Here is a 25,109-nt window from a genome sequence, read left to right on the forward strand (position 1 = left end):
TGCATATGAAGAACTAGGAAAATCTCAACTTCTATAGGAAAAGATAACCAAAAGATGGCAATACTGAGAAGACACAGACGTTGAAGCTATCAAAGGCTTTAAGCAGCTGTTATGAAAGTACTCTAAGAGCTAAGGATGAACACTTGGAAAGAATGGAAAGATAAAAAGTCTAGGCTAATTCTTATCAGCAAAAAGAGGATATAGATAGGAAATCAAAGGAAATTTAGAACTAAAAATATAGTAACAAATTTTTTGGAAAAAAAATCACTGGATGGACTCAATAGGAAAATGGAGATGAAAGAAGGAAGATCAGTGAATTTGATGGTAAGTAAATGGAAATTATCCAATTTGGACAATAAAGTGAAAACATTTAGAAAAATAAACAGAGTCTCGAGAGATGTGTGGGACAATATAAAATATCTAACATTCAGTCATTAGAGTTCCAGAAGGAGAAAAAATACTGCAGAAAAAATAGCTGAAGGAATAGTACCTAAAAACTTCCCAGATTTAATAAAAAAACACAAACCCATAGATTAAAGAAGTTAAACTGAATCTCAAACAGGACAAAGCCCCCCAAATCTGGGCCTAGACCCTCAATCAAACTCTGAAACCTTAGTAGTTAAAAAAATTCTGAAAAGAGATAGAGAAAATGATACATAACTATAAGGGAACAATGACTTAAAAGAAGGCTTATTTATCATTAGAAATGAGGGATTTCATAAAGAAATGGAACATCTTTAAAGTGCTAAAAGAAAAAAAAAACCTGTCAACCCAAAATTCTATATCCAGTGAAAAAATACTTTGGAAACAAAGGTAAAATAAAGATATTCTCAGAGGAAGGAAAGTGAATAGAGTACACGGCCAGAAAACCTGATATACTACTAAGGGAAGATCTTCAGAAAGAAAGGGAAATGATATTAGAGGAAAATTTGAAATGTTAGGACTGAAATAGGACACAAGAAATGATGTAGTATACATGACAAGTGTCACATAAAGCAGGGAGGGTAATGGAACCCATATGGGGGTAAAGTTTCTATATTTTACTTTGAGTGGTGAAATACTTATTCTAAGTAGACTATGAGAAGTATGTACATTCTCATCTACAGAGCAACTACTAAAAAATCAATACAAGGGGCGCCTGGGTGGCACAGTGGTTAAGCGTCTGCCTTCGGCTCAGGGCGTGATCCTGGCGTTGTGGGATTGAGCCCCACATCAGGCTCTTCCGCTATGAGCCTGCTTCTTCCTCTCCCACTCCCCCTGCTTGTGTTCCCTCTCTCGCTGGCTGTCTCTATCTCTGTGGAATAAATAAACAAAATCTTTAAAAAAAAAAAAGTATATCTTAAAAAAAAATCAATACAAGAAGATATAGTAAAAAATGAAATAAATGAAATTTGAATACTAAAAAAATATGCAAATGATTCAAAAGAAGGCAAGAAAACAGAAGAAATTAAAAATGAAGGGAACAAACAGAAAGCAAATAATACAATGATAGACCTAAATCCAAACATCAAAACTTACATTATGTGTAAATGATCTAAATGAGCCAATATAAGGAACAGAGATTATTAGAATGGATTAAAAAAATCCCAAGGCCCATTTATAGCACTCTACAAAAAAAATTATTTCAAACGTAATATAGAGAGGTTAAAAGTGAAGAGCTGGAAAAGAAATCTAGAGTGACTATTTTACATCAGACAAAGTAGACTCTAGAGCTAAGAAAATCACCAGAAATCTAGAAAAACATCATATAAGAGGGCCAATTTACCAAGAGGGCGTAACAATCTGAAAGAGTATGTGTCTAACAACACAGCTTCAAAACATGTGCCCAACAGAACAGAAAGTAGAGAAAAATCCATGTGTATAATGGAGCCTTCAATATTCTTCTCTTATTAATCGACAGAACAAGCAGCAGCAGCAGAGAAGCAGCAAGGATATAAATGAACTAAGCAACACTAGCAACTACTCCATCCAACTGACATTTGTAGAACATTCCACCCACCAACAGCAGACTACACATTCTTTTCAAATACACATAGAAAACTAATGAAGACAGACCATATCCAAGATCATATAATAAAACTTAAAAGAAATCATACAAAGTCTGTCCTCTGACCATAATAAATTTAAACTAGATATTAATAGCAGAAAGATAAGAAAATCTCTAAACACTTTGGGAATTAATTAACATATTTCTAAAGAGTCCATGGGTCAAAGAGAAAAATGAAAAAACATCAATATTTGTGCGATGTACATAAAGCGGTGTTTAAAGGGAAATTTATAATATTAAATGCTTATGTTACAGAAAAGTTCTCATATTAAAATTCTAAACTTCTGTGTTAAAAAACAGAAAAAGGAACAAAATAAGCAGAGAGGGAAGGAATAAAGAGTAGAAATCAATAAAATTAAAGACAAAAAAAGAGAAAAACAATGAAAAAGAAAACTAGTTCTTTGAAAAGATCAATAAAATTAACAAACCATTGGTAAGACTGACAGAAAACTGAGGGAAGCTACAAACTGCTAAGATCAGGAATGAAAAGGGAATATCACTACAGAGCTAGAAGACAGTAAAAGGATAATAAAAGGATAGTAAGAGGAGACAGTAAAAGGAATGCTCTGAGTTCAAGGAGTAAACATTATGATATAACATTTTTGACTCTTGAAGAGCTTATTCTTTTTTTAAAAAATTGAATGACAGTAGGTGTTAAATTGCTATGGATATCATATATAAGAATGTTAAAAATGTAAATATATTTAATATGGTAGAAATTAGATTGTTTTCAACTACTTATACTTAAAATGAAAAATTCTGGATGCCCATTAAGAAATTTGGGAGGCAGTATATAATTATTTCATATAATAAATTTAGAGGATAATAATAGTACCTTTCAGGGTAGCTGTGAGGATTAAATTAAATACAGTATGTGCTTAGTACTGTACCTGGCACATAGTAAGTGCTATGTAATTGTTAGCTATTTTCCTTAATACAGGTCTGTAAGGTGAACATCTCTACACATATAAATTTGAAAACCGAAATGGACCAATTCCTCAAAAATTAGAAATTATTAAAACTCATTCAGATAAAAAAGCTAACTTGAATATTCCTATAACTGTTTTAGAAGTTGAACTTGTAGTTTAAAATCTTCCCCCAAAACAAAACAAAACTCAAGACCCAGCTGATTTCTTTCCCTTGAAAATTTTATCAGACATTTAAAGAAGAAATAGCACTAATTTTAAATAATATTTTCAAGAAAATAAAAAAGAAAGGAACACTTTCCAATTCATTTTATGAGGCTAGCATTTTCCTGATACCAAAACTGTATAAAAATGGTATAAAAAAGAAAGGAAACCATAGACCAATATCCCTCATGAAAATAGACTTCAAAATCTTCAACAAAATATTACCACATCTAATTGAGCAATATGTAAAAGGAAAAGGACTGAGTGGGGCTTTCCAGGGAATCCAAGGCTGGTCCAATATGTGAAAATCCATTACTGCATTTACTGTGTTAATAGACTAAAGCAGCAAAACTGCATGATCATATCAACCGACACAAAAACCATTTGAAAAAACTCAACATCTATTCAGGATGAAAACTCTCAGCAAACTAGGATAGGAACTTACTCGATTTGGTAAAAGGCATCTATAACAAACCTAATGGTAACATTTGTGTGTGTGTGTGTGTGTGTGTGTGTGTCTGCAGAGTTTTATTCTTTTTTTAATAATTTTTTATTATGTTATGTTAGTCACCATACAGTACATCCTTAGTTTTTGATGTAGTGTTCTTATACTTAAAGGTAAAAGACTGAGTACTTTCCCTTTAAGATTGGGAAAAAGAAAAATGTCTATTCTTACCACTCCTGACACTTTATGTCAATAAACAGGAATAAAAAGTATACAGATTAGAAAGGAAGAAATAAAACTGCCCTATTTGAGAAGATTGTCAGAAATCCCAAAGAATCTACAAAAAATTCCTAGAATTAGCAAGTCCACAGGATACAAGGTCGACACACAAAAATCGATCATATTGCTTGCTATATTAAGACAAATGAATAAATGGAAACTAAAAACAAAACATTCACAATGGTTTCTCCCTTTAAAAAAGAAATACATAGGTATAACTCTAATGAAACACACTATAATCTGTTTTTGAAACTATAAAACACTAATGAGAAATCAAGGACTAATGCAGCATAAAAAAATCAACATACAAAAATCAGTTGCAATTCTATATAACAATAATGAGTTGTCTGAAAGAGAAATAAAAGAATCTCACATGTAAGAGCCATAAAAAAAAATGCTCAGGAGTAAATTTAACCAAGGAGGTGAAAGATCTATACACTGAAAACTATAATACATTGATAAAAGAAATTGAATATGACACAAATAAATGGAAAGATATTCTATGTTCATGAATTGGAAGAATTAATATTATTAAAATGTCCATACTACCCAGAGCCATCTCTAGATTCAATGAAATCCCTACCAACATTCCAATGGCATTTTTTTTTACAGAAATAAGAAAAAACAATCTTAAAAGGCCCTATTTAGCCAAAGCAATCCTGAGAAAAAAAGAATGAAGGAAAAGGGTTTTGCTTCTTTCTGATTAGGATTTTTAAAAACGTTTTAATTTAAAATAGTTTTAGACTTGCAGAAAAGTTGTAAAACTACCACAGACATCTAGTATACCCTTCAACCGACTTCCCTTAATGAGAACAGCTTACATAATCACACTATTATGGAAACCATTATATTAATGTTAACATAATACTACTTACTAACATAAAGACCTTATTTGACTTATGCCAGTTTTCTCACTAAGGCCCTTTCCTTTTCTGGTTCAGAAACCAATTCTGGACCCACAGTGCGTTTAGTTGTCAGGTCTCCATAACCTCCTCCAAAATTTCACAATCCGATCATGTCTCTGAGAAGTTGCTTTAGTCTGCTTTTTTTCATGACCTTAACACTATTGAAGAGTACTGATCACTGGTTTTACAGGGTGTCCCTCAATTTGATTTCCCTGATGTTTTCTACTGATTGGATGAGGAAACACATTGTCAGCAAGAATACCACTGAAGTGATAATGCCTTTGTTAATATATCTCACCAGTGGTATATAATGTCACTTTATCTTATTACTGGGACATTAAACTTGATCACCTGGTTAAGAAGGTATCTGTCAGGTTTCTTTACACTAATAATTATAGTATAATAGTATATAGTATAATAATTCCTCTGGTGAGGAAATACTTTGATATTATGCAAATATCCTTTTTCTTCATATACTTTCACCCACTAATTTTAGCATTCATTGATGGTAATGAATTTTTTTTTAACAATTCTTTTTTTTTTTTTTAACAATTCATTTATTTATGGGACGGAGAAAGAGAGAGTGAGCATGCCTGAATGGGAGGAAGGGCAGAGGGAGAGAATCTTCAAGCAGACTCCTTGCTGAGCTTCATTTCATGACCCATGAGATCATGACTGGAGCCAAAACCAAGAATCAGACGCTTAATCAACTGAGCCACCCAGATGCCCCACTGGTGGTTCTTGCCTGCATCAATTATTACCATGGTGTTTGCCTAACAGTGATTTTCCACTTCCCTAATTACTTCTTAATTTATAACTGAAATTCTACTAAACTTTTCCTTCTCCCCCATTTATTAAAGTATTTATATCAGTATGGATCGATGTATATTTATTTTATTCTGATTATAATCCAGTACTATCATTATTTATTTTGCTGCTAAAATTGCTCCAAATTTGGCCAGTGGGAGCTTCCTCCTCAGTCTGGCTCTTGGCCCCTTTCCACAGGATGACTTTTTAAAAAATACTTTCTTACTTGTTGTTCTGGGCTTAGCTTATATTTTCCCTACCACAGTTCTAGAATCAGCCATTTACGCAAAGTGCGTCGGTACCTTTTATTGGAGAATGGTATTTGGATCCCAGATCTGGGCACTAGGTATGCTCACTGCTACTGGGTATCATTGTTTCCATGCATTCTCAGCAAACAGAGCTAGGAAATATATATATATGTATACTAATACCCACATAAAGCCCATCTATATTTTTGTACCATGAGTTCATATTGACACCCCTGATTCCAATAGAAAGCCATAGGATTTATTCTAGCCTTCTCACTTTTCCTTGTTTGTAACTTCTTTCTCTGATAGTGAGAAATTTTCATCTCATTACCCTTAATATATCTACTTATTTGTTCAATTCCAGTATATACATAAAGTAGTTTCAGAATAAACCATAGCTTTCAAGAAACAGATGTATTAATTAGAGGGAAAATGGGGTTGGGGTAGTAGACATGGGGGGATGACCCATCTCTGAGCATACCTTTAACCATGAAAATGTTTCCCATTCACGCAAAAATAATTTAAGCCTCAGCAGACAGGGAGAATGGACAATGAAATATAAGCGATGACAAATGAACCTAACTATATTATAAATGAGTTCTATAACACATTGAAGGCAGTGGGAAAGATAAGAAATAACCTAAGTAACTTTGGAAAATAACATTTTGAATATATACTATAAGGCTAATGGCAAAAAGCACTGTACATCTAGGTAGTAAATTTGTTTGACCAGGATTTTAAAGAGAAGAGAGTATCCAACTGAGGTTCAGCATTGTGGGAAAAGCCCAAATTCCTTCATTAGTGTCATCTCTTATTACTCGGATACTGGAGGTAATTAAATATTAGAGGTGTATATTTAGTGCGAATGAAAATTGGATTCTTTTATAAGTACAGCTAAAAAATACCTCTGTGGTCATGTGGGCCAGCCTTTTCATTTTATAGACGCAGAAGTGGAACTCAAGAGACACAGTGGGATAATGAAGACTAGAAACTATGTGCTGAGCTTTTCCCACATTACACACTACCTTTGGTAGAAAAAGGTTCCAAAGAAGAGGTTAAATTGACTCTTGAAAGAGAAGTATAATATGATTCAATGCTGAGTTATATAGTGATTGATGTATTCCTTGCATAAGATTACTTACTGTATTTTGTTATAACCTGTACCTAAGAAAGCCTTTTTGCTATGGATAACATCAGAATTTTAAATATTTTTATTGTAAAGAAGTTTTCATTTCCTTGGCATTTTTGTAAATGTGCAAATTTCTACAGAGTTTTAAAAACTTCGAGTCAGAAAAATATTTAAGTCACTCCTGGGATCATTTTTTTCAGCTCATCAATTAAAAAAAAAGGAATAACAAACATACTAAACAATATTTTATATATTCAGATTAGTTACTAGTTAATTAGTTATTAGATTACTGTTTTAAAACTAAAATTAGTTACTAGTTAATTAGTTATTAGATTACTGTTTTAAAACTAAAATTATGAAAGGCCTATAAAAACAGGTGTCTCAAAAGTAGGAGCACAAACATAAAAACGTTTAACTGACAGATGCAGAAGAGTTTTGGGTTGAACCACAAGAAGCTCTTCTAAGATGAGTATAGATATGTTGGAGTACTGCCAAGTTATACTGTCTTCCCTACAAAAAACAGGACTTAATTAGCCTAGTTTTATTTATTTTTGAAAGTGAACACGTCCTAGTTTACTTAATATCTACAATAAAAATATTGCTTCTTCTATATATTCCTTCTAAGAACTTGATCTAACTTGAGATTTCATTCACAGCTACGGATAGCTTTTTAAAGGTAATTATTACATAATTAACATTTCAATGGCACATTATATTTTCAAATATACTTTGGATTATTGATTTACACTATGCTACAGATCTGTGGATATCAGTTCCATGTGCTGGTCTCTAGCATGGGTAAATGTCAGTGACCACTTTCTTCTCTATTGTTTCTCCCTTTTCTTAAAAGTTTTAAAGTAACTCACTGGCATAAATGGTGTGGCTCCCATTAACTAAGTGACAGTAAATGGCCTTTGCATCATTATTTTTTGGTCACCCTCGAGTAACTAGAAAGGAAACACTGAGCAATTTGACTTCTAAAAACCTAAGTTGCAGCTACTCTGTTTTGTAAGCAAAAACACTGATAATCTCTTTTTTCAATAGCAGGAAGTTTTACATATTGCTATCTTCTTGAAGTTTTAGTAGTGATATGATTACCCTACACTTTACCCCTTGTTTTCATTTGCTTTTCACATTGGGTAGTAGTTTATGAATGGGATGCCGCAGAAAGAACATAGGAAGAGCAGTGCAGACAGGGCTCGTGAAAGAAAAGAATCTGAAAGTAACTGTGAAAACAGTGGCTCCCTATCAAGCTGACTGACTGTCCCTGAGAGCAAGCTCCTTTCTTGGTAACTCAAGTTTTCTTTATCTGCTTCAGGAGCTGGTTGGTTTGGTCAACCACACACAGTTTGATAGACTAACTTCAAATGCAGCCACAGGAATCATCTTGAGGAGCCATAAAACAATTCAAGGGTAGGAGTACTCTGTTTGGATCTGATGCTCCGCTACATAAACTTTCATTTTAATGCGGGACTTAATGGTAAACAACTAAATGAACTATTAAGAGTTACTAACCTTGATATTTGTGAATTTAAATTAATTTGCTGAGGATTCTGATTCAATATTCTAGCAAGAAGTCTTGGTTGCCTTCCATCACTAGGCAGTGTTACAGATCTGTTGTGCCCATTTCATAAAGACATTTTAAACTCTCACAATGGGAAAAGATACTTGTTAACGAGGGAATGCCAGAATTATCTTAATTTGTGACTTTTGGTGGCTGATAATAATTTCTTACTTTGGTCAAAATTGTTTATGAAAGGAACATAGTTTTGTGCTTACTAATTTGTTCTATTTGCTCAGGCAAAACTGTTTTGAACATGGTTTGACACAAATAAACCTTTCATTTTTTTAAATTAGGTGAGGTAAAACCTAAATTAGTCCTTAGACAAGTTTAGAAATATAGTTTACTTACAAAAGAAATATATCTTCAGCTGGAGGATTTTTTTTCTTTATAGGAATTTTAAGTAGTTTTTAGTGTCTGAGAATATACTCTTTAAAATAATGCATGTTGAATAATAATGACTCAAATGAAAATAGTTAAGGTAGGAATTAAAGTGTATTTCTAAATATCCTATGACTTGGGTATCAACTTTACCATAAAAGTTGGTTATATATAACTCTTTAGGTAGGTTGTATACAAAACAAATTGTAATTATTATACAAATCATAGTAAGTATTAATGTTCACTACGTTTCTTTAATTTTATTTACCCATACTTATAATATTTTTTGCTTCAACATCATACATAATTAAGAAAACCCTAGAATGAAATTATATTGTATATGCCCACATTTTTACTCTTTCCTGTGTTCTTTCTTCCTTTCTGATATTCCAAGATTCCTTCTTTTACCATTTCCTTTTTGTTTAGAGAGCTTCTCTTAATCATTCATCTAGGATAGATTTGCTGGGGACAAATTCTTAGTGTTCCTTCATTTGAAAATGTCCTGATCTCTTCTCTATTCTTAAAGGATATTTTCTCTGGATACAGAAATCAGGGTTGACAATTCTTTTCTTTCAGCATTTGAAGTGTCCCATTTCTGCCTGGCCTCCACAGTTTTTTACGAGAAATTACTTTCATTCAAATCATTTTTCCCCGTAAAGATAAAGATATCCCTTTTTTCTCTTTGCTTTCAAGATTTTTTCTTTGTCTTTTTTAGGAGTTTGACTATGATGTGTCCTGGCATGGATTTCTTTGGATTTATTCTGTTTGGGGCACAGGTTTTTGTCACTTGCCTAATTTTGGAAAATTTCAGCTATTAATTCTTTGAATACTTTTTCAGACCCATCCTCATTCTTTTCTCCTGGAATTCTGATGATATAAACATTAGATCTAAACAAGTTGCTCAGACTCTGCTCTGTTTTCCAGCTTATTTTCTTTCTTTTGTTCAAATTGGTTAAATTAAATTCTACTGTTCTATCTCCAACTTCATCAATTGTTTCAACTGTCCTTCCATGCTGCTACTGAGTCTGTATACTGAGTTCTAAAACTTTATTTATTGTATTTTTCAGTTCTAAATTATCTATTTCGTGCTTCTTTATATTTTCTATTTCAACAAAGAGACTGTATCTTTCTCCATCCTTTTTTTCCCTTGAAGTATAGTGACACAACATTGTATTAAGTTTAGATACACAACATAATCATTTGACATTTGTATACATTGAGAAATGATCACCACATTACGTCTATTTACCATGTGTCACCATACAAACTTACAACCTTTTTCTTTTGATAAGAACTTTTTAGATTTACTTTCTTAGGAACTTTCAAAATTGTAATACATTATTAACTATAGTCCCCATGTTGTACATCCCTACGACTTATTTACATTGTAACTGGAAGTCTGTACCTCTTCATCTCTTTCACTAATTTTGACCCTCCACCACCCTCCCCTCTGGCAACCACCAAACTTTTCTTATATTTGGAGTTTTCTTTTTTCATCTGTTTTGTTTTTTAGATTCCAGATATATGTGAAATCATATGGCGTTTGTCTTTCTTGGTCTGACTTATTTCACTTGGCATATATACTATGGAGGTCCATCTATGTTGTCACAAATGGCAAGACTTCATCCTTTTTTATAGCTGCATAGTATTCTATTACATATACATATGCCACACACATCATCCTTATCTATTCATCCATCAATGAACATTTAGGTTGTTTTGATATCTTTGCTATTATAAATAATGCTGCAGTGAACATATGGGTGCATATATCTTTTCGAATTAGTGTTTTCCTTTTTTTCAGATAAATATCCAGAAACGGAATTGCTGGATTGTATGGCAGTTCTATTTTTAAGTTTCTGAGTAACCTCCATGCTGTTTTCCATAGTGGCTATACCAATTTACACTCTCACCAACAACGCATGAGGGCTTCCTTTTCTGTATTTTTATCTTTTTGATAACAGCCATTTTGACAGGTGAATAAAGTGATATCTTATTGTGGTTTTGATTTGTATTTCCATGATGATTAGTACTATTGAGCATCTTTTCATGTGCCTGTTGGCCCATCTTTGCAAAAATGACTCTTGAGATCCTTTGTGCATTTTAATTGGACTGCTTTTTTGTTGTTATTGCTGTTGAGTTGTTTGAGTCTTGATATACTTTGGATATTAATCCCTTATTGAATATATGATTTGAAAATATCTTCTATTCAGCAGGTTGCCTTTTTATTTTGTCAATGGTTTCCTTCACTGTGCAGAAAGTTTTTAGTTTGATATCATCCCATTTGGTTTTTTATTTTTTGCTTTTGTTGTCATTGTTTCTAGAATCAGATCCAAATAACATATCAATGAGACTAATGTCAAGGAGCTTACCACCTATGTTTTCTTCTAGTAATTTTATGGTTTCTTGTCTTAGATCAAGTCTTCAATCCATTTCGAGTTAATTTTTTGTGTGTGATGTAAGATAGTGGTCCAGTTTCATTATTTTGCATGTGGCTGTCAAGTTTTCCCACATCCTTTATTGAAGACTATCCTTTCCTCATTGTATAATCTTTCCTCCTTTCTTGTAAATTAAGTGACCATATACCTGTTAGTTTATTTCTGGGCTCTCTCTTCTGTTCCACTGATCTACATGTCTGTTTTTCAAACCAACATCATACTGTTTTGATTCCTATAGCTTTGTAGTATAATTTCAAATCAGGGGGCACGGTGCCTCTAGCTTTGTTCTTCTTTTTCAGGATTCCTCTATCTGGGAGTTTTTGTGGTTTCATAAACATTTTAGGATGGTTTGTTCTATTTCTGTGAAAAATGCCACTGGAATTTTGATAGGGACTGCATTGAATGTGTGTGTTGCTTTAGGTAATATGGACATTTTATCAATATTAATTCTTCCAATTCATGAGCACAAAATAGCTTCCAATTTATTAGTGCCTTCTTCAATTTCTTTCATTAATGTCTTATAGCTTTCAGTGTACAAGTCTTTCACTTCCTTGGTTAAATTTATTCCTAAGTGTTTTATTCTTTTTGATGCAACTGTAAAGGGGACTACTTTCTTAATTTCTCTAATAGTTCACTGTTATGTATAAACACGCAACAGATTTTCATATATTTATTTTTTACCCTGCGGCTTTACTGAATTTATTAGTTCTAACAAAAGTTTTTTTTTTTTTTTTTTTTTTTTTTTTTGGTGGAGTCTTTAGGGTTTTCTATATACAAGAATCATGTAATTTGCCAATAGTGACAGTTTTACTTCTTCCTTTCCAATTTGGATGCCTTTTATTTCTTTTTCCTGCCTAATTGCTCTTCCTAGGATTTCCAATATTATGTTGAATATAAGTGGTGAGAGTGGGCATCCTTGTCTTATTACTGATCTTAAGGGGAAAGCTTTTTGCCATGGAGTATGATGTTAACTGTGGGCTCATTATATATGGCCTTCATCATGTTGAAGTATGCTCTGTCTATATCCACTTTGTTGAGAGTTTTTATATAAATGGATGTTGATTTTTTTCAATTCTTTTTCTGCATTACTGTGATGATTGTTTAATTTTATTCTTCATTTTGTTAATGTGGTGTATCATATTGATTTGTAGATGTTGAACCATCCTTGCACTCCTTAAATAAATTCCAGTTGATCATGGTATATAATCCTAAGGTATTGTTGAATTTGGTCTGCTAATATTTTGTTGAGGATTTCTGTACCTATGTTCATCAGGGATACTGGCCTATAATTTTCCTTTTTTTGTTACATCCTTGTCTGGTTTTGGTATAAGGATAATGCTGGCTTTATAAAATAAGTTTGGAAGCATTCCCCTTTTTTCGGTTTTTTGGAAGAGTTTGATAAAGACAGGTATTAACTTTTTCTGAATGTTTGGAAGAATTCACCAGTGAAACTATCTGGTCTTGGACTTTTGTTTGTTGGGCTTTTTGATTCCTAACTCAATCTTGCTAGTAATTGATCTTTTTAGATTTTTTGATTTCTTTATGATTCAGTCTTGGAAGACTGTATGCAATCCATTTCTTCTAGGTTGTCCAGTTTGTTGTATTTAATTGTTCATGGTATTCTCTTATGATACTTGTTTTCTTTGGTGTTAGTTGTAACTTCTCTTTCCTTTCTGGTTTTACTTATTTGAGCCCTCTCTCTTTCCTTCTTGGTGAGTCTAGCTAATGGCTTGTTGATTTTATTAATCTTTTTAAGGAACCAGCTCTTAGTTCATTGATCTTTTCTACTGTCTTTTCAGTGTCTATTTCATTTATTTCTGCTCTCGTTTTCATTCTTCTTTCTGAGACTGTATTTAGTTGAAGCATGTTGATAATTGCTTGTCAAAAGATTTTTATCATGGCTGCAATCCATGAGGATCCATGTCAGGTAATTCTAACATCTGTATCACTTCAGTGTTGGTGTCTGTTGACTGTCTTTTCTAATTAAGTTGAAGTTTTTCTGGTTCTGGGTGTGACAAATGATTTTTGAATGAAACTTGGATATTTCAGTTATTACATAAAGAAAGACACTAAATCTTACTTAAATCTTCTATTTTAGCAGGACTCCTGTGTGAAAGAAGGCATTGTCCCATTACTGGCAGGTCTTAAGGTTTTTGTGGGTTGGCTTCTCTAGCACCCAGTCTGATCTATGAGAGATGTATAAGAGGGTACATAAGCTAGAAGAAAACCAGGGAACTCACTGCAGTATTGTTCCTTTGTTCCTCAGGTCCCTAAGCCTGTCTGTCTCCTTCTATCTACCTTTTAGACTCTTCTGTTTTTTTAATATATAATTTGAGATTTTGGCTGTGCTTAATAGGAGGAATAAAGAAAAGTGTATCTATTCCATCTTTCTAGAAGAGGAAGTCTCTATAGTTGTTTTTTCTTTTTTAAACAACTGATAAAGAATTTTGTGATTATCTTATATTACTTCTTCCTGGATGCCTCATGTAAGGCCACAAAAACTCCTTAATCTCTATCCATATTTTACATAAGAAATGTTTCTTAAGAAAGAAAAGTGACACACAGATGGAATTTCCAGTAGCTCACATTTTAAAAGTATATTTACAAAGAATAGAAAGAACGTCATATAGCCAAGGATAAATATATGAGTTAAGACAATGCAATGCCTAAACAGTGCTAAGAAGATAAAAAATGTAAAAAACATGAAGCTTTCAAAGTGCTAGGGAAAGCAAAGAGGGGAAAACAATTTTCTTTAAAATTGATGGTATAATTAATGAAGATTAAAATAAAAAAGGAAAACATCTTCATTCACTCACTCATTTGTAGGAGTTTATTTAGGCATATAATATTAAGCATTAGTGGTAAAAGAGATCAATAAGATAGAGTCATTGCCCTCGATAAATTTTTAGTGATACAGAGTGAGCCATCACAATACAATATGCAAAATCTATAATCAATTGTGGAAAGCTAATTTACTATGTCTATGGAGGTTAAGCAATGGTTTACAGAGGAGGTGACAGAAAAGGAAGAGAAGTAAATGCTAGGAAGATGGAATAGGATATACAAAGGTTAAAGAGATGAATGAGTATGGACAAAGGGAGTGGTGCAGAACCAAGTTTGGAAAGACAATGCATAGCTGTCATGCTAAAGAATTTACACTCAAATCCTGTGGGAAACCAGGAACTACAAGAATTAGTTTTGTTTTCTCTTCCAGAAACTGTAAGTTCAGGAAGCAAAAGAAAATCAAAGCTCAGGATAGATAAATCATTAAACAGAAGCACTTGGATCTCCTGGCTCATATAAAATATCTTTAGAAAATATAAAAGCACTTGAAAATAAATAACTGACCTGGTTATGATCTTTAAGGAACGGTGAAGATTAGGATAGATGAACAAATGTCATTTAATTTGCACCTTCTACCTCTGATTTCCTTTTGTAAACTACAGATCAGAGATTTTGATTTATATCCTACAAATGTCTTCTAGAATAGATCATAAAGGTTTTGTGTCTGTGTGTGTGTTTTAAAAAAAACCACATTGATCGTGAGCATCCAGGATGCATTCACTGAAAGTCAAACTGGCCTCATATCCATTTTTTTGTTTGTTTGTTTGTTTATTTAACAGAGAGAGAGACAGCCAGCGAGAGAGGGAACACAAGCAGGGGGAGTGGGAGAGGAAGAAGCAGGCTCCCAGCGGAAGAGCCTGACGTGGGGCTTGATCCCAGAACTCTGGGATCACGCCCTGAGCCGAAGGCAGACGCCTAACGACTGAGCCACTCAGGCGCCCCTCTTATATCCATTTTTGACAGCACATGTTCTCAATATATTTATTTCTGAACATATAGATGGATTAAAAGTAATTGAATAAATGTATTCAAAAGTGGTGATTTATAGAATGATGACAATAGAAGAAAGCTAGTGCCATGCCACCAGGTCTGTTCTTGGCCTGAATCACCACGTTTCTGGATGACAAGGACATGGACATGACAAATGACAGAATCAGAATAAAAAACAGATAAAGGGACTGGTTCCAACAAGATTAAGAGTAATAAATGTTTCATAATTAGATCCCCTCCAAACATAACCATCAAATGGAGGAAACCATGAAATCATCTTAAGCTCCTCTTTTTTTTGCAATCCTGACCAAGTCCATCAATAAGTCCTACTGATTCCTACTTTCAAAATATAACTGGAATTTGCTATCTTCTCACTATCTTTATTGCTATCTTCCTAATTCAAACTGCCACCTTAGATTGTGGTAAAAACCTCCTTATTGGTCTTCCTGCCCTTACCCTTGCCTTCTATAGTTTATTCTCAAAACAGCAGCCAGAGTCATACTTCCAAAATAAAAATCAAATTATACTATTACTCTATTCAAATTCTTCTAATGTCTCCACATTTCAGTAAAAGTATTCCCAGGATATATCAGTTGGTCCGACTCTTGATTTTGGCTCAGGTCATGATCTCAGGGTCATGGGGTTGAGCCCCTCGTTGGGCTCCCTGCTTCGTGGGGAGTCTGCTTGGGATTCTCTCTCTCCCTCCCTCTCTGCTCTTCTCCCTGCTCATGTTCTTTCTCTCTCTCTAAAAATAAATAAACAAAATCTTTTGAAGAAAAAGTATTCCCAACAGTTTTTAAGACCTTTAAATGTTCTGGCATTCCATTAATCCACTGGCTTCTTTTCTACTAATCTTTTCCTCCTTCACTGTGCTTATGAAACTCCTGGCTTTTTCCTGACATGCTAGATTAAATATGGTAGTGAAGTCCTGAGAATAGATTGAATTGTTGAATCATTATATTGTACACCTGAAAGTAATGTAACACTGTATGTTAATTATACTTGAATACAAAAAGAAAAAAAACAACAAAAAATAAGTTTATGAAATTAGTAGGAAAAAAAATCAAAGTGATGGCTTGTGGCCCACTGATATGAAGTTGATGAGAAGGGTACTTTACCACTGTGTTGTTCTTTCCAAATTCCCACTCATATAATCATGAGAATAGTATCAGATAAACCTAAACCACAAACTCCTCACCAGTACTCCTCAAAACTGTCAAGGACACGAGAAACAACAAAAGGCTAGTCTCCTGAAACTGAGGAGACATAACTAAATGCTATGCAGTAGGCTGGAGTGGATCCTGAACAAAGAGGATGTTAATGGAAAAACTAGTGAAATCCAAATAAAGTCTGGAGTTGAGGTTAAAAAAAAATGAGTTTTCTAATGCATGAACAAAATTTATATCTCCACTTATTGAGAAATTTGCTAATACCTCTAATAAGAGTTTATGATTTTTTCATGTGGTTTTATACATCTACTCTCTTTTATAGCTCTTACTGATGTATAAAAGTGACTTTGAATTCAGTATATTGTTTTTATCCAAAAACTTGCCAAATTCCCTTATTAGTTCTAATAATTTAGTTGGATTCCTTTTTATATACAGTTATATCATCTGTCAATAATGAGAGTTTTTTTTTTTTTTCTTTCTACTCCCTATATTTATTGATTTATTTTCTTGTCTTATTACACTGGGTAGCAATTCTAATAAAAGACTGATGAAAAGTGGTGATAGCAGAAATCATTACCTTGTTCTTGATTGCAAAATAATGTTTTCAACATTTTGTCATTAAGTATAATGTGATAGATTTTAAAGAAATATACTTTATTAGAACAAGGAAGTACCCTCTATTCCTAGGTTTCTGGTTTTTATACTATTCATATATACTAAATTTTACTTAACGTTTTCCTGTCTGTTGAGATGAATAATTTGATTGTTCTCATTCAGTACAGTAAAGTGGTATTTTTGAATTGGTTTAAGTGTTATTCTGACCTTGCATTCCACATATGTACATACATATATTTTGTATAACTAATTTTTACTATTTTCCTCACTTACTGAGTGAGTATCAAGGTTACGGTAGCCTCATTTAAAGAGTTGTAGAATCTTCCCTCCTACACTAGGCTTTGGAAGAGTTGTCTAAAACTGGAATTATTTGTCCCTTGAATGCTTAGAAAAATTTACCAGGGATGCCATCTAGGCTAGAGTTTTCTTTGTAGGAGAGGAAAAACATAAATTTTATAATACATACATATATGATACATACATACATATATATATGTATATACAAACATGTGTGTTTATATATGTATATACATCTATATGCATACACAAACGCACACACATACAGATATATAAATTATCATACAGAAAATTTTATTGTTTTCTCTTCTGGTGTATGGTTCTTTGAATTGTAACACATGTATAGATTCATGTAACCACCACCAAAATCAGGATACAGAACAGTTCCCATCACCCCCCAAAACTCCCTAATGCTATCCCTTTAGAGTCAGTCTCTCTCCAGCTCCAGCCCCTGGAAACCACTGATTTGTTACCCAGTGTATACTCTGTCTTTTTGAAAATGTCATATATATGGATGGAATCATATAATATGTAACCTTTTGAGACTGGCTTTTTTCCCTCAGTATAATGACTCTGAGATTCATCCAACTTGTTGCTTATATTAATAGTTTGTTCATTTTTACTGCTAAGTAGTAGACCACTATATGGATGTACTACAGTTTCCTTATCCTTTCACCTGTCGAAGGACAATGGGTTATTTCCAGTTTTTGGCAATTATGAACAGAGCCTCTTTAAGCGTTAGTGTACAAGTTTTGGGGTAAACCTAAGTTTTGATTTTCCTAGAAAAAATACCCAGGAGTGGGACTATTGGGTCATATAGTTAAGTTTATATTTAATTTTATGATAAACTACCAAACTGTTTTCCAGAGTGACGTATCATGTAAAATGAGCAATGTACAAGAGTTTCAGTTGTTCCATACCTTCACTACCTCTTTATGGGAATATTTTTTTTACCATCATTTCAATTTCTTTAGAGGTTTTAGAACTATTCATGTTTTCCAATTATTCCCCAGCCAATTTTGGTTAAGAATTTCTAGTATCTTGTCCATAGTTTCAAATTTATTGGAATGCGGTTGTTCACAATACTTACTTTTACCTTGTCAATGTCTATAGTATCTTAGTTATGTCCTCTAGCATTCTTTTTTTTTTTAAGATTTTATTTATTTATTTATTTGTCAGAGAGAGATAAAGAAAGAGAGTGCAAAAGCAGGGGGAGCAGTAGGCAGAGGGAGAAGCAGCGCCCCCATTGAGCAAGGAGTCTGATACATAACTTGATCCCAGGACCCTGGGGTCATGACCTGAGCCGAAGGCAGAGGCTTAACCAACTGAGCCACCCAGGCGTCCCATCCTCTTTCATTCTTGATTTTGGCTATTTATATATTTTCTCTCTCTTTTTTTCTTGGTCAATCTTGTCAAAAGTTTGTCAATAGTTTTCAAAGACCAGAGTTTTACCTATGTTGACCTTTTGTATTGTAGGTTTATTTTCAATTTTATATTACTTTTTTTGTTTTTACTTTCAAAAATTTCAGTTTGCTGTTCTTTTTCTGAGTTCTTAAAATAGATGGTTAGCTCATTAACTTTTAGCCAGAACCTTTACTAAAATATGTACTCAAGGTTCTAAATTTCCTTCTAAAAACTGCTTTTTATAAATATTCCATATAGTTGAAAAATATTTTGTGATTACTATATACAACTCTTATACACCTTAGGCATACATCCTCACTGGTTTTGTGTGATTATTCCACCAATGACTAACTGAGGTGTATTAAATCTTCCACAATGACTAGATTTGTATTTCTCTCCTTGTAGATTGCCTATTTTTCTTTCTATATTTTTGAAGTCTTGTTATTAGGTACAAACACACTTAAAATAGTATTTTATTAGGGAATTTAATCTTTCATTATTATAAAGTGTTCCTATTATCTATAATAATGCTTTTAAGGCTTAAAATTTGATATTATCTGAAATTAACTTAGTCACATCCATTTTTTAAAGTATTTTCATAGGAAATACTATGTATCTGTGGTATCTATTTGTTCCATCTATTTGTAATTTTCTCTGTTCTTACATCTTAGATCTTCTATCAAGGATCTCTTTCCTCCTGCCTAAAATACATTCTTTAAAATTCACTTTTGTAATAAGGGTCTACTGATAATAAATTTTCTATTTTCAAACTTGCCTGAAATCATTACCTTATTTTACCTCCTTTCTTAAGAGATATTTCTGCTTAGTACAGAAGTCTGTATTGGTAGGCATTTTTTACTGTCTGGCTTCCACTGTGGTTACTGAAAATTCAGCTGTCAGTCTAACTGCTGCTTTCTCAAACACAATCTCACTTTTCTGAATTTACTTTTAAGAGTTTTTTCTTGGGTTTTGGATGTTCTGCAATTTCACCATAATGTCAGTGGGGGTAGATTTATTTATACTTCTTGAGATATGTTGGTTTTCTTGAGTCTGGTCTGGTGTCCTTCGTCAATTCTGAAAAAATCGCAGCCATTATCTCTTCAAATATTGCTGCTTCCCTATTCTCTCTTCTCCTAGAATTAAGACATATATTGGACCTTCTCATTATATCCTTCATGTTTTTTATCCTGTTTTTTCTTTCTATCTCTGTCTTCTGAGTTGTATTGAGTATAATTTCTCCATCTTCCAATTCTTTAATTCTTTATTCAATTCTGTTTACTTTGTTATTAAAATCCATCTTTTAATCTGAATTTCTATTATTCTAATTTTTCATTTTTAGAAGTTCCATTTGGTTTTTCTTAAAATCTGTTGGTTATATTTTATTCTCTCAGAGCAGGTAATTGCAAATTTGTCCATTTTTCTTGAAAAATGACAGTCATTTTATAATCTGTATCTGAGAACGCCACTAATTAAAGTCTTTACAGGTGAGTTTCTGCTTCCTTTTGTTTCTGGTAATTGTCACTAATGTTGCCCTCTTCCTACTAATTTATTTGGGAGATTTCTGTAGCACAGGATAAAGGTATGTTCCTCCAAAAGATTTGGATTTACTTCTTCTTGGTGCCTATGAGCATCAGCAGCAATTCTACTTTAAACTCAGTTATGGCTTGAGATTTATCAGGCCACATAGTAATGTGAATTTAAATTGTAAATCAATGCGAGACAGCTGGTAGACAGTTCTCCATTTTCCCAATCCCTAGCCACGGCAATGTTGTTTGCTAACTCCTGAGGATGGTAGGGATGCTAGAGGGTTTGCTTTTAGATCACCATAGTCCATCATATTGTTAAGATGTAATTCATATTAGGGGAGGATCTGCTATTAAGCTTGTAGGTGGTCCTAGGCTTTGTTTCTTCTCAGAGGCCTGAAAAACCATGTCTTATGTTATCCTGGGTAGGTAAATGTCCTTAAGGCCAACGGGTCTTCTACGCTGTGCTCTGCTTACCTCTACGGGATCCTGTCCTCACTTAGATTTTGATCTATTAATGTCTACTCTCTAGTTAGCTCTTTTAAAGCTTTCAAGAAGATTTATTTATTTTTAAATCTGGTATCACTAGTTACTTTCAGTGAGACAGTTCAAATAACTTATCCCAAAATATTTTCAGAAATAGAACCTCTTCGTTGATTTTTCATCTTTCTTTTTCCATTTCCCTCATTCTCCTATCTCCCCTTTTTCCAGAAAAATAATTACCTTCTTGTTTCCATATTAACACTTTGAGGGTTTTAGAGGGGAGAGGAGTGGAGAATGGGTTAGCCCGGTGATGGGTATTAAGGAGGGCATGTACTACATAGAGCACTGGGTGTTATACGCAAACAATGAATCATGGAACACTACATCAAAAACTAATGATGTACTGTATGGTGACTAACACAACACAATAAAAGACAATAACAATAAAAAATTAAAAAAATAAAGTTTAAAAGGGCTGTAAAAAACAAAACAAAACAACAAACCCACTTTGGATCAACTATACCAATGGATCAATTCCGGCCCCAGACAGGAAATATATATGAAAATCCTGTTCCCAAAAGTTTTGAGCTCAGTATTATAGTTTAACAAGTTAATACCTCTGCTATTAATAAGCTGTGATAATAAATAAGCAATTTAATTTCTCTGGGTTCTACTTTCTAGAAGCCTGTGAATTGTCAGTTCTTACTTCTGTTAGCTTCCATATAATAAACCAAATCTTATATTTTCTACCTCCTACATTCTTGTTAAATCTCTCCCTTTTATTCTCATTCCAAGGGCCATTTCTTTAGTCCAAAACTCTCATCATTAGCCGCATTTTCATAGCCTCCTTACTGAAGGTGACCTGTCTCTACACTCTCTTCCTTCAAAATTCATTTTCCATATTGCTACCAGACTTATTTCTAAAGTATGTATCAATGATGTTCTCATAGCTTCTAAGGTAAAAGTTCAAATTCCTTGACTTAGCACACAGTGCCCTTCATAATCTTTTCCTTGTTTACTTCTCTGATCTCATTTTCTGTAAACTACTTCTTCAAACTTCTATGGCTTCGTGAGTATTGCTTCTTCTGTTGGAAACACCTTCTTTTACTTCTCCTTTCCCTAATCAACCTCTTCTGGTCCTTCATAAATCAAGCCCAGCACTGTTTTACTCAGAAATTCTTTTAAGGACTTCTCTTCCTCTCTCTGATTTGGATTTTCCTGCTTAATGTCTCCACAGAACTCTAAATCTGGGGCACCTGGGTGGCACAGCGGTTAAGCATCTGCCTTCGGCTCAGGGCGTGATCCGGGCGTTCTGGGATCGAGCCCCACATCAGGCTCCTCCGCTGTGAGCCTGCTTCTTCCTTTCCCACTCCCCCTGCTTGTGTTCCCTCTCTCGCTGGCTGTCTCTGTCTCTGTTGAATAAATAAATAAAATCTTAAAAAAAAAAAAAAAAAAGAACTCTAAATTTACACCTACATCGAACTGTAATGAATTTGTGACGTATTTATCCTCTTCACTCACTAAACTATAAGCACTTTTCATATAGAGACAGTCTTATTCAAGTTTGCAACTCCATTCCTGCAGAATTTGCTCAATGGACCAGTGAACAAGGCTATAAAATGAGGGGGCAGTTACATGATTTTGAAAGTTTTTTATTAGCTATAAATTTGTCTTATTGTAGAAATCTTTAGTGCTATACTGTGCCTATTATTTGATCCACACTTTATCTAAGCCTCCACATTTTCATATCTCGATTCTCTGATCTGCAAACCGGACTCATTTCCCCAGACTGCCTAAACTGCGTTTTGATATCTTATTTAGACGACCTCCCCAAATTTAAGCTTTTGCTGGGAAGGCTTCGCCTTTCACTGACTTTGAATGTGATCACTTATTGCCCAGGCTCCTCTTTGCCTTTGCTGATGCCCCTATTCCTGATCCCCAATCCCTCTAATTCACAATACCTTCTTTCTTCACATTCTTGTTTTATACCACTGTTGTCTAAATCCTGGCAAGAAAAACTAAATAATTTACTTAGTTTTATTAGGAAAAGCACAGAGGAGGAATTTTCAATCAGAAGAAAAGACTATATAGTCCAATTTCTTCATTTGACAAATGAGTAAGAATTTTAAATATTCAATGTAAGTAAGTAGAGAGACTCTCTCTTCTAGAGAGACTTTTACTAATCCTTCCACTCGACCATGCTTGAGATAAGTAAAAGTAAAAATATTACTTGAGTGAAAATTTACAGCATTCTGATATATATGGGAGAAGGGAGGGAAGGGGAGAGGATGAGGAGAGGGAGGAGGAAGAAGCTTTCAAACACTAAAAATACTACTGTGATTTATCTGTTTTGAGGATTTTTGTTGAGTTGTGTTATAATTTTACTGTACGAAAATATAACCCGTAGATTTCTAAGTAGATTCCTCATTAGAAGTCATAATATGAAATTAAAGGTAGGTCAACTGTATCAACAGTATATGGAAAGCTTGATTCTGGTTAAAAAAAAAACCCACTAAAATTCAATATATTATAGGCATTGTACAAATAATTAGAATAACTATTATTCTGTTTCACAATCTACTTTTTCATTAAGTGGGATACCTTCGATTGATTAATAGACAAATTCACAGATCATTTCAAACTTCATCAACTTTATCTTTTCAGTTAATATACATATTTTTAAAGAATCAAGAGAGTAGAATATTACAGAAAAATTAAACTTACCATCATCCTCCCAGCAGCTCTTAGCGCTGCCTTCTCTTTCACTGCCCCCCGGTAACACTGTCTGGTCTGTTGGCAAGTCATCTTCTGGCACACCACCTTCACAATCTGCTGCATCTGTAATACTTTCTTCTTCCACGATATGGAGTTTGTCTTCATCATCTGAATCTGAATTTGTTTCTACCACAGTATTATAATTTGTAACTGTAATACAAACAAGAAACAAATAATCAAAACCAACTAGTGTAAAAATCAGTTTTATTTTAAAACGGACTGAGTACGAGTGCTCTATAAATAGTAACTCATTACCTTATAGCAATCTTATGAAGTAGAGTATCTACCATCTACTACTCATAACTCTGAAACCAGAAATGGAAACCAAGACATAGGAAGGTAAGTAACTTGGCCAGGATCATATAACTAAGAAGTAGGAGGGCCAGGATTTGAACCCTAGCAGTCTGGTTCTATATTCTGTGCTCTTAAATACTACATTAAATATCCTCTCCAGTCATAATGAGTTTATACTATATGATACTTCTTATGCACAGTTAGGGCCTCAAATCTTAAGGCATTACAATTAAGAAAAGAATTAATCTCTCCTAATAAGACAACAAAACCTCATCGAATTTACCATAAGAAAGATATTTTCAAGATACAAATTGGGTCCGTGTATTTCATATTAATCCCACATTGAATTTAGAAAGAATCTATCAAATCAATTCAGCCAGACTTCTATATAAGTAAGGCAAGATTTAAGTAATGTTTGTATGTAAATCTGTAATTTTGGAAAAAATAACTGACATCCAGAAGCTTTCAAATGGGCATCCTTTCTATACTTTTAATGAATTTCAATAAAATTTAATGCCAACATTATGAAGATAAGTAAGTATTTGGAATGACCACAGTTTGCAGAACCATGAGTAATAGCTGAGAATAAAATTCTCTAAAACAAATAATACAGTATAGTCAATATTTTTTCTTCAAAGTCCTTGTAATAATCATTCTACTGGGATAAATTATTTAGTACCTCATTGGGTGTGGTCACTGGAATACCTCTTTTCAATTATTGGCAAGGTGATTCTTATTTGCTAAGCAAAACTGAAAAGGAGAAAAGGGAACCTGCTTTGTTGAGATAACTAAGCAGTAATTACTTTCAGTTATTCTTTCCATTTCTTCCTTAAAATTTCCAACCATTCTTGAAAGAAGGTAATAACCAAATGTTTGAATGATATGCATATATACCCCCTTCCCATATAAATACACACACATGGCTGAGAACAGTAAGAAAGAAATACAATTAGAAGTATGGATGTATATGTCACAATGAGAATGAATAAGCAAAAATCTCCAAAACTGCTTTTATAGACCTTAGGAAGACCCCTCTGTTCAAAAGAGTACTGGAGTTACCCTTTCGCTCACATTAGAAATCCTTCAATATCTTGTGTTGGAAGAAAAAGACCAAGTTTTGTTGTGTCATTAATATTTTAGTGTGAATACATTTTTCCAGATTTTTTCCCAAGAGCAAGCTATTCTTTAATGTTATTATAGAGGTAATAGAGGATTAGCACAAAAAATCAGATAATATAAAACATGTAAAATTAGTAAAAGCCCTCACACCAAATACCGCTTCATTGGCTCACTCTTCAAATTTTAATTTATCTATGCATGAGGTAGGCATGGTACTAATAATTTT

General features: G+C 33.4%; 1 protein-coding gene across 2 annotated transcripts in view; it reads right to left on the reverse strand.

Annotated features, from left to right (window-relative positions):
- The window catches only part of ZEB1 (zinc finger E-box binding homeobox 1), a 179,020-nt gene that overhangs the window by 34,072 nt on the left and 119,839 nt on the right, over window positions 1-25,109 (reverse strand). For both annotated transcript variants that reach the window (XM_040645279.1, XM_040645278.1), the window contains exon 2: window positions 23,420-23,620. In XM_040645279.1, the coding sequence (XP_040501213.1) occupies window positions 23,420-23,620 (201 nt within the window). The remainder of the gene's footprint in view (window positions 1-23,419; window positions 23,621-25,109) is intronic.

The sequence above is a fragment of the Ursus maritimus genome, unplaced genomic scaffold (genome assembly GCF_017311325.1).
Source record: "Ursus maritimus isolate PB19 unplaced genomic scaffold, ASM1731132v1 scaffold_31, whole genome shotgun sequence".
Lineage (NCBI taxonomy): Eukaryota > Metazoa > Chordata > Mammalia > Carnivora > Ursidae > Ursus > Ursus maritimus.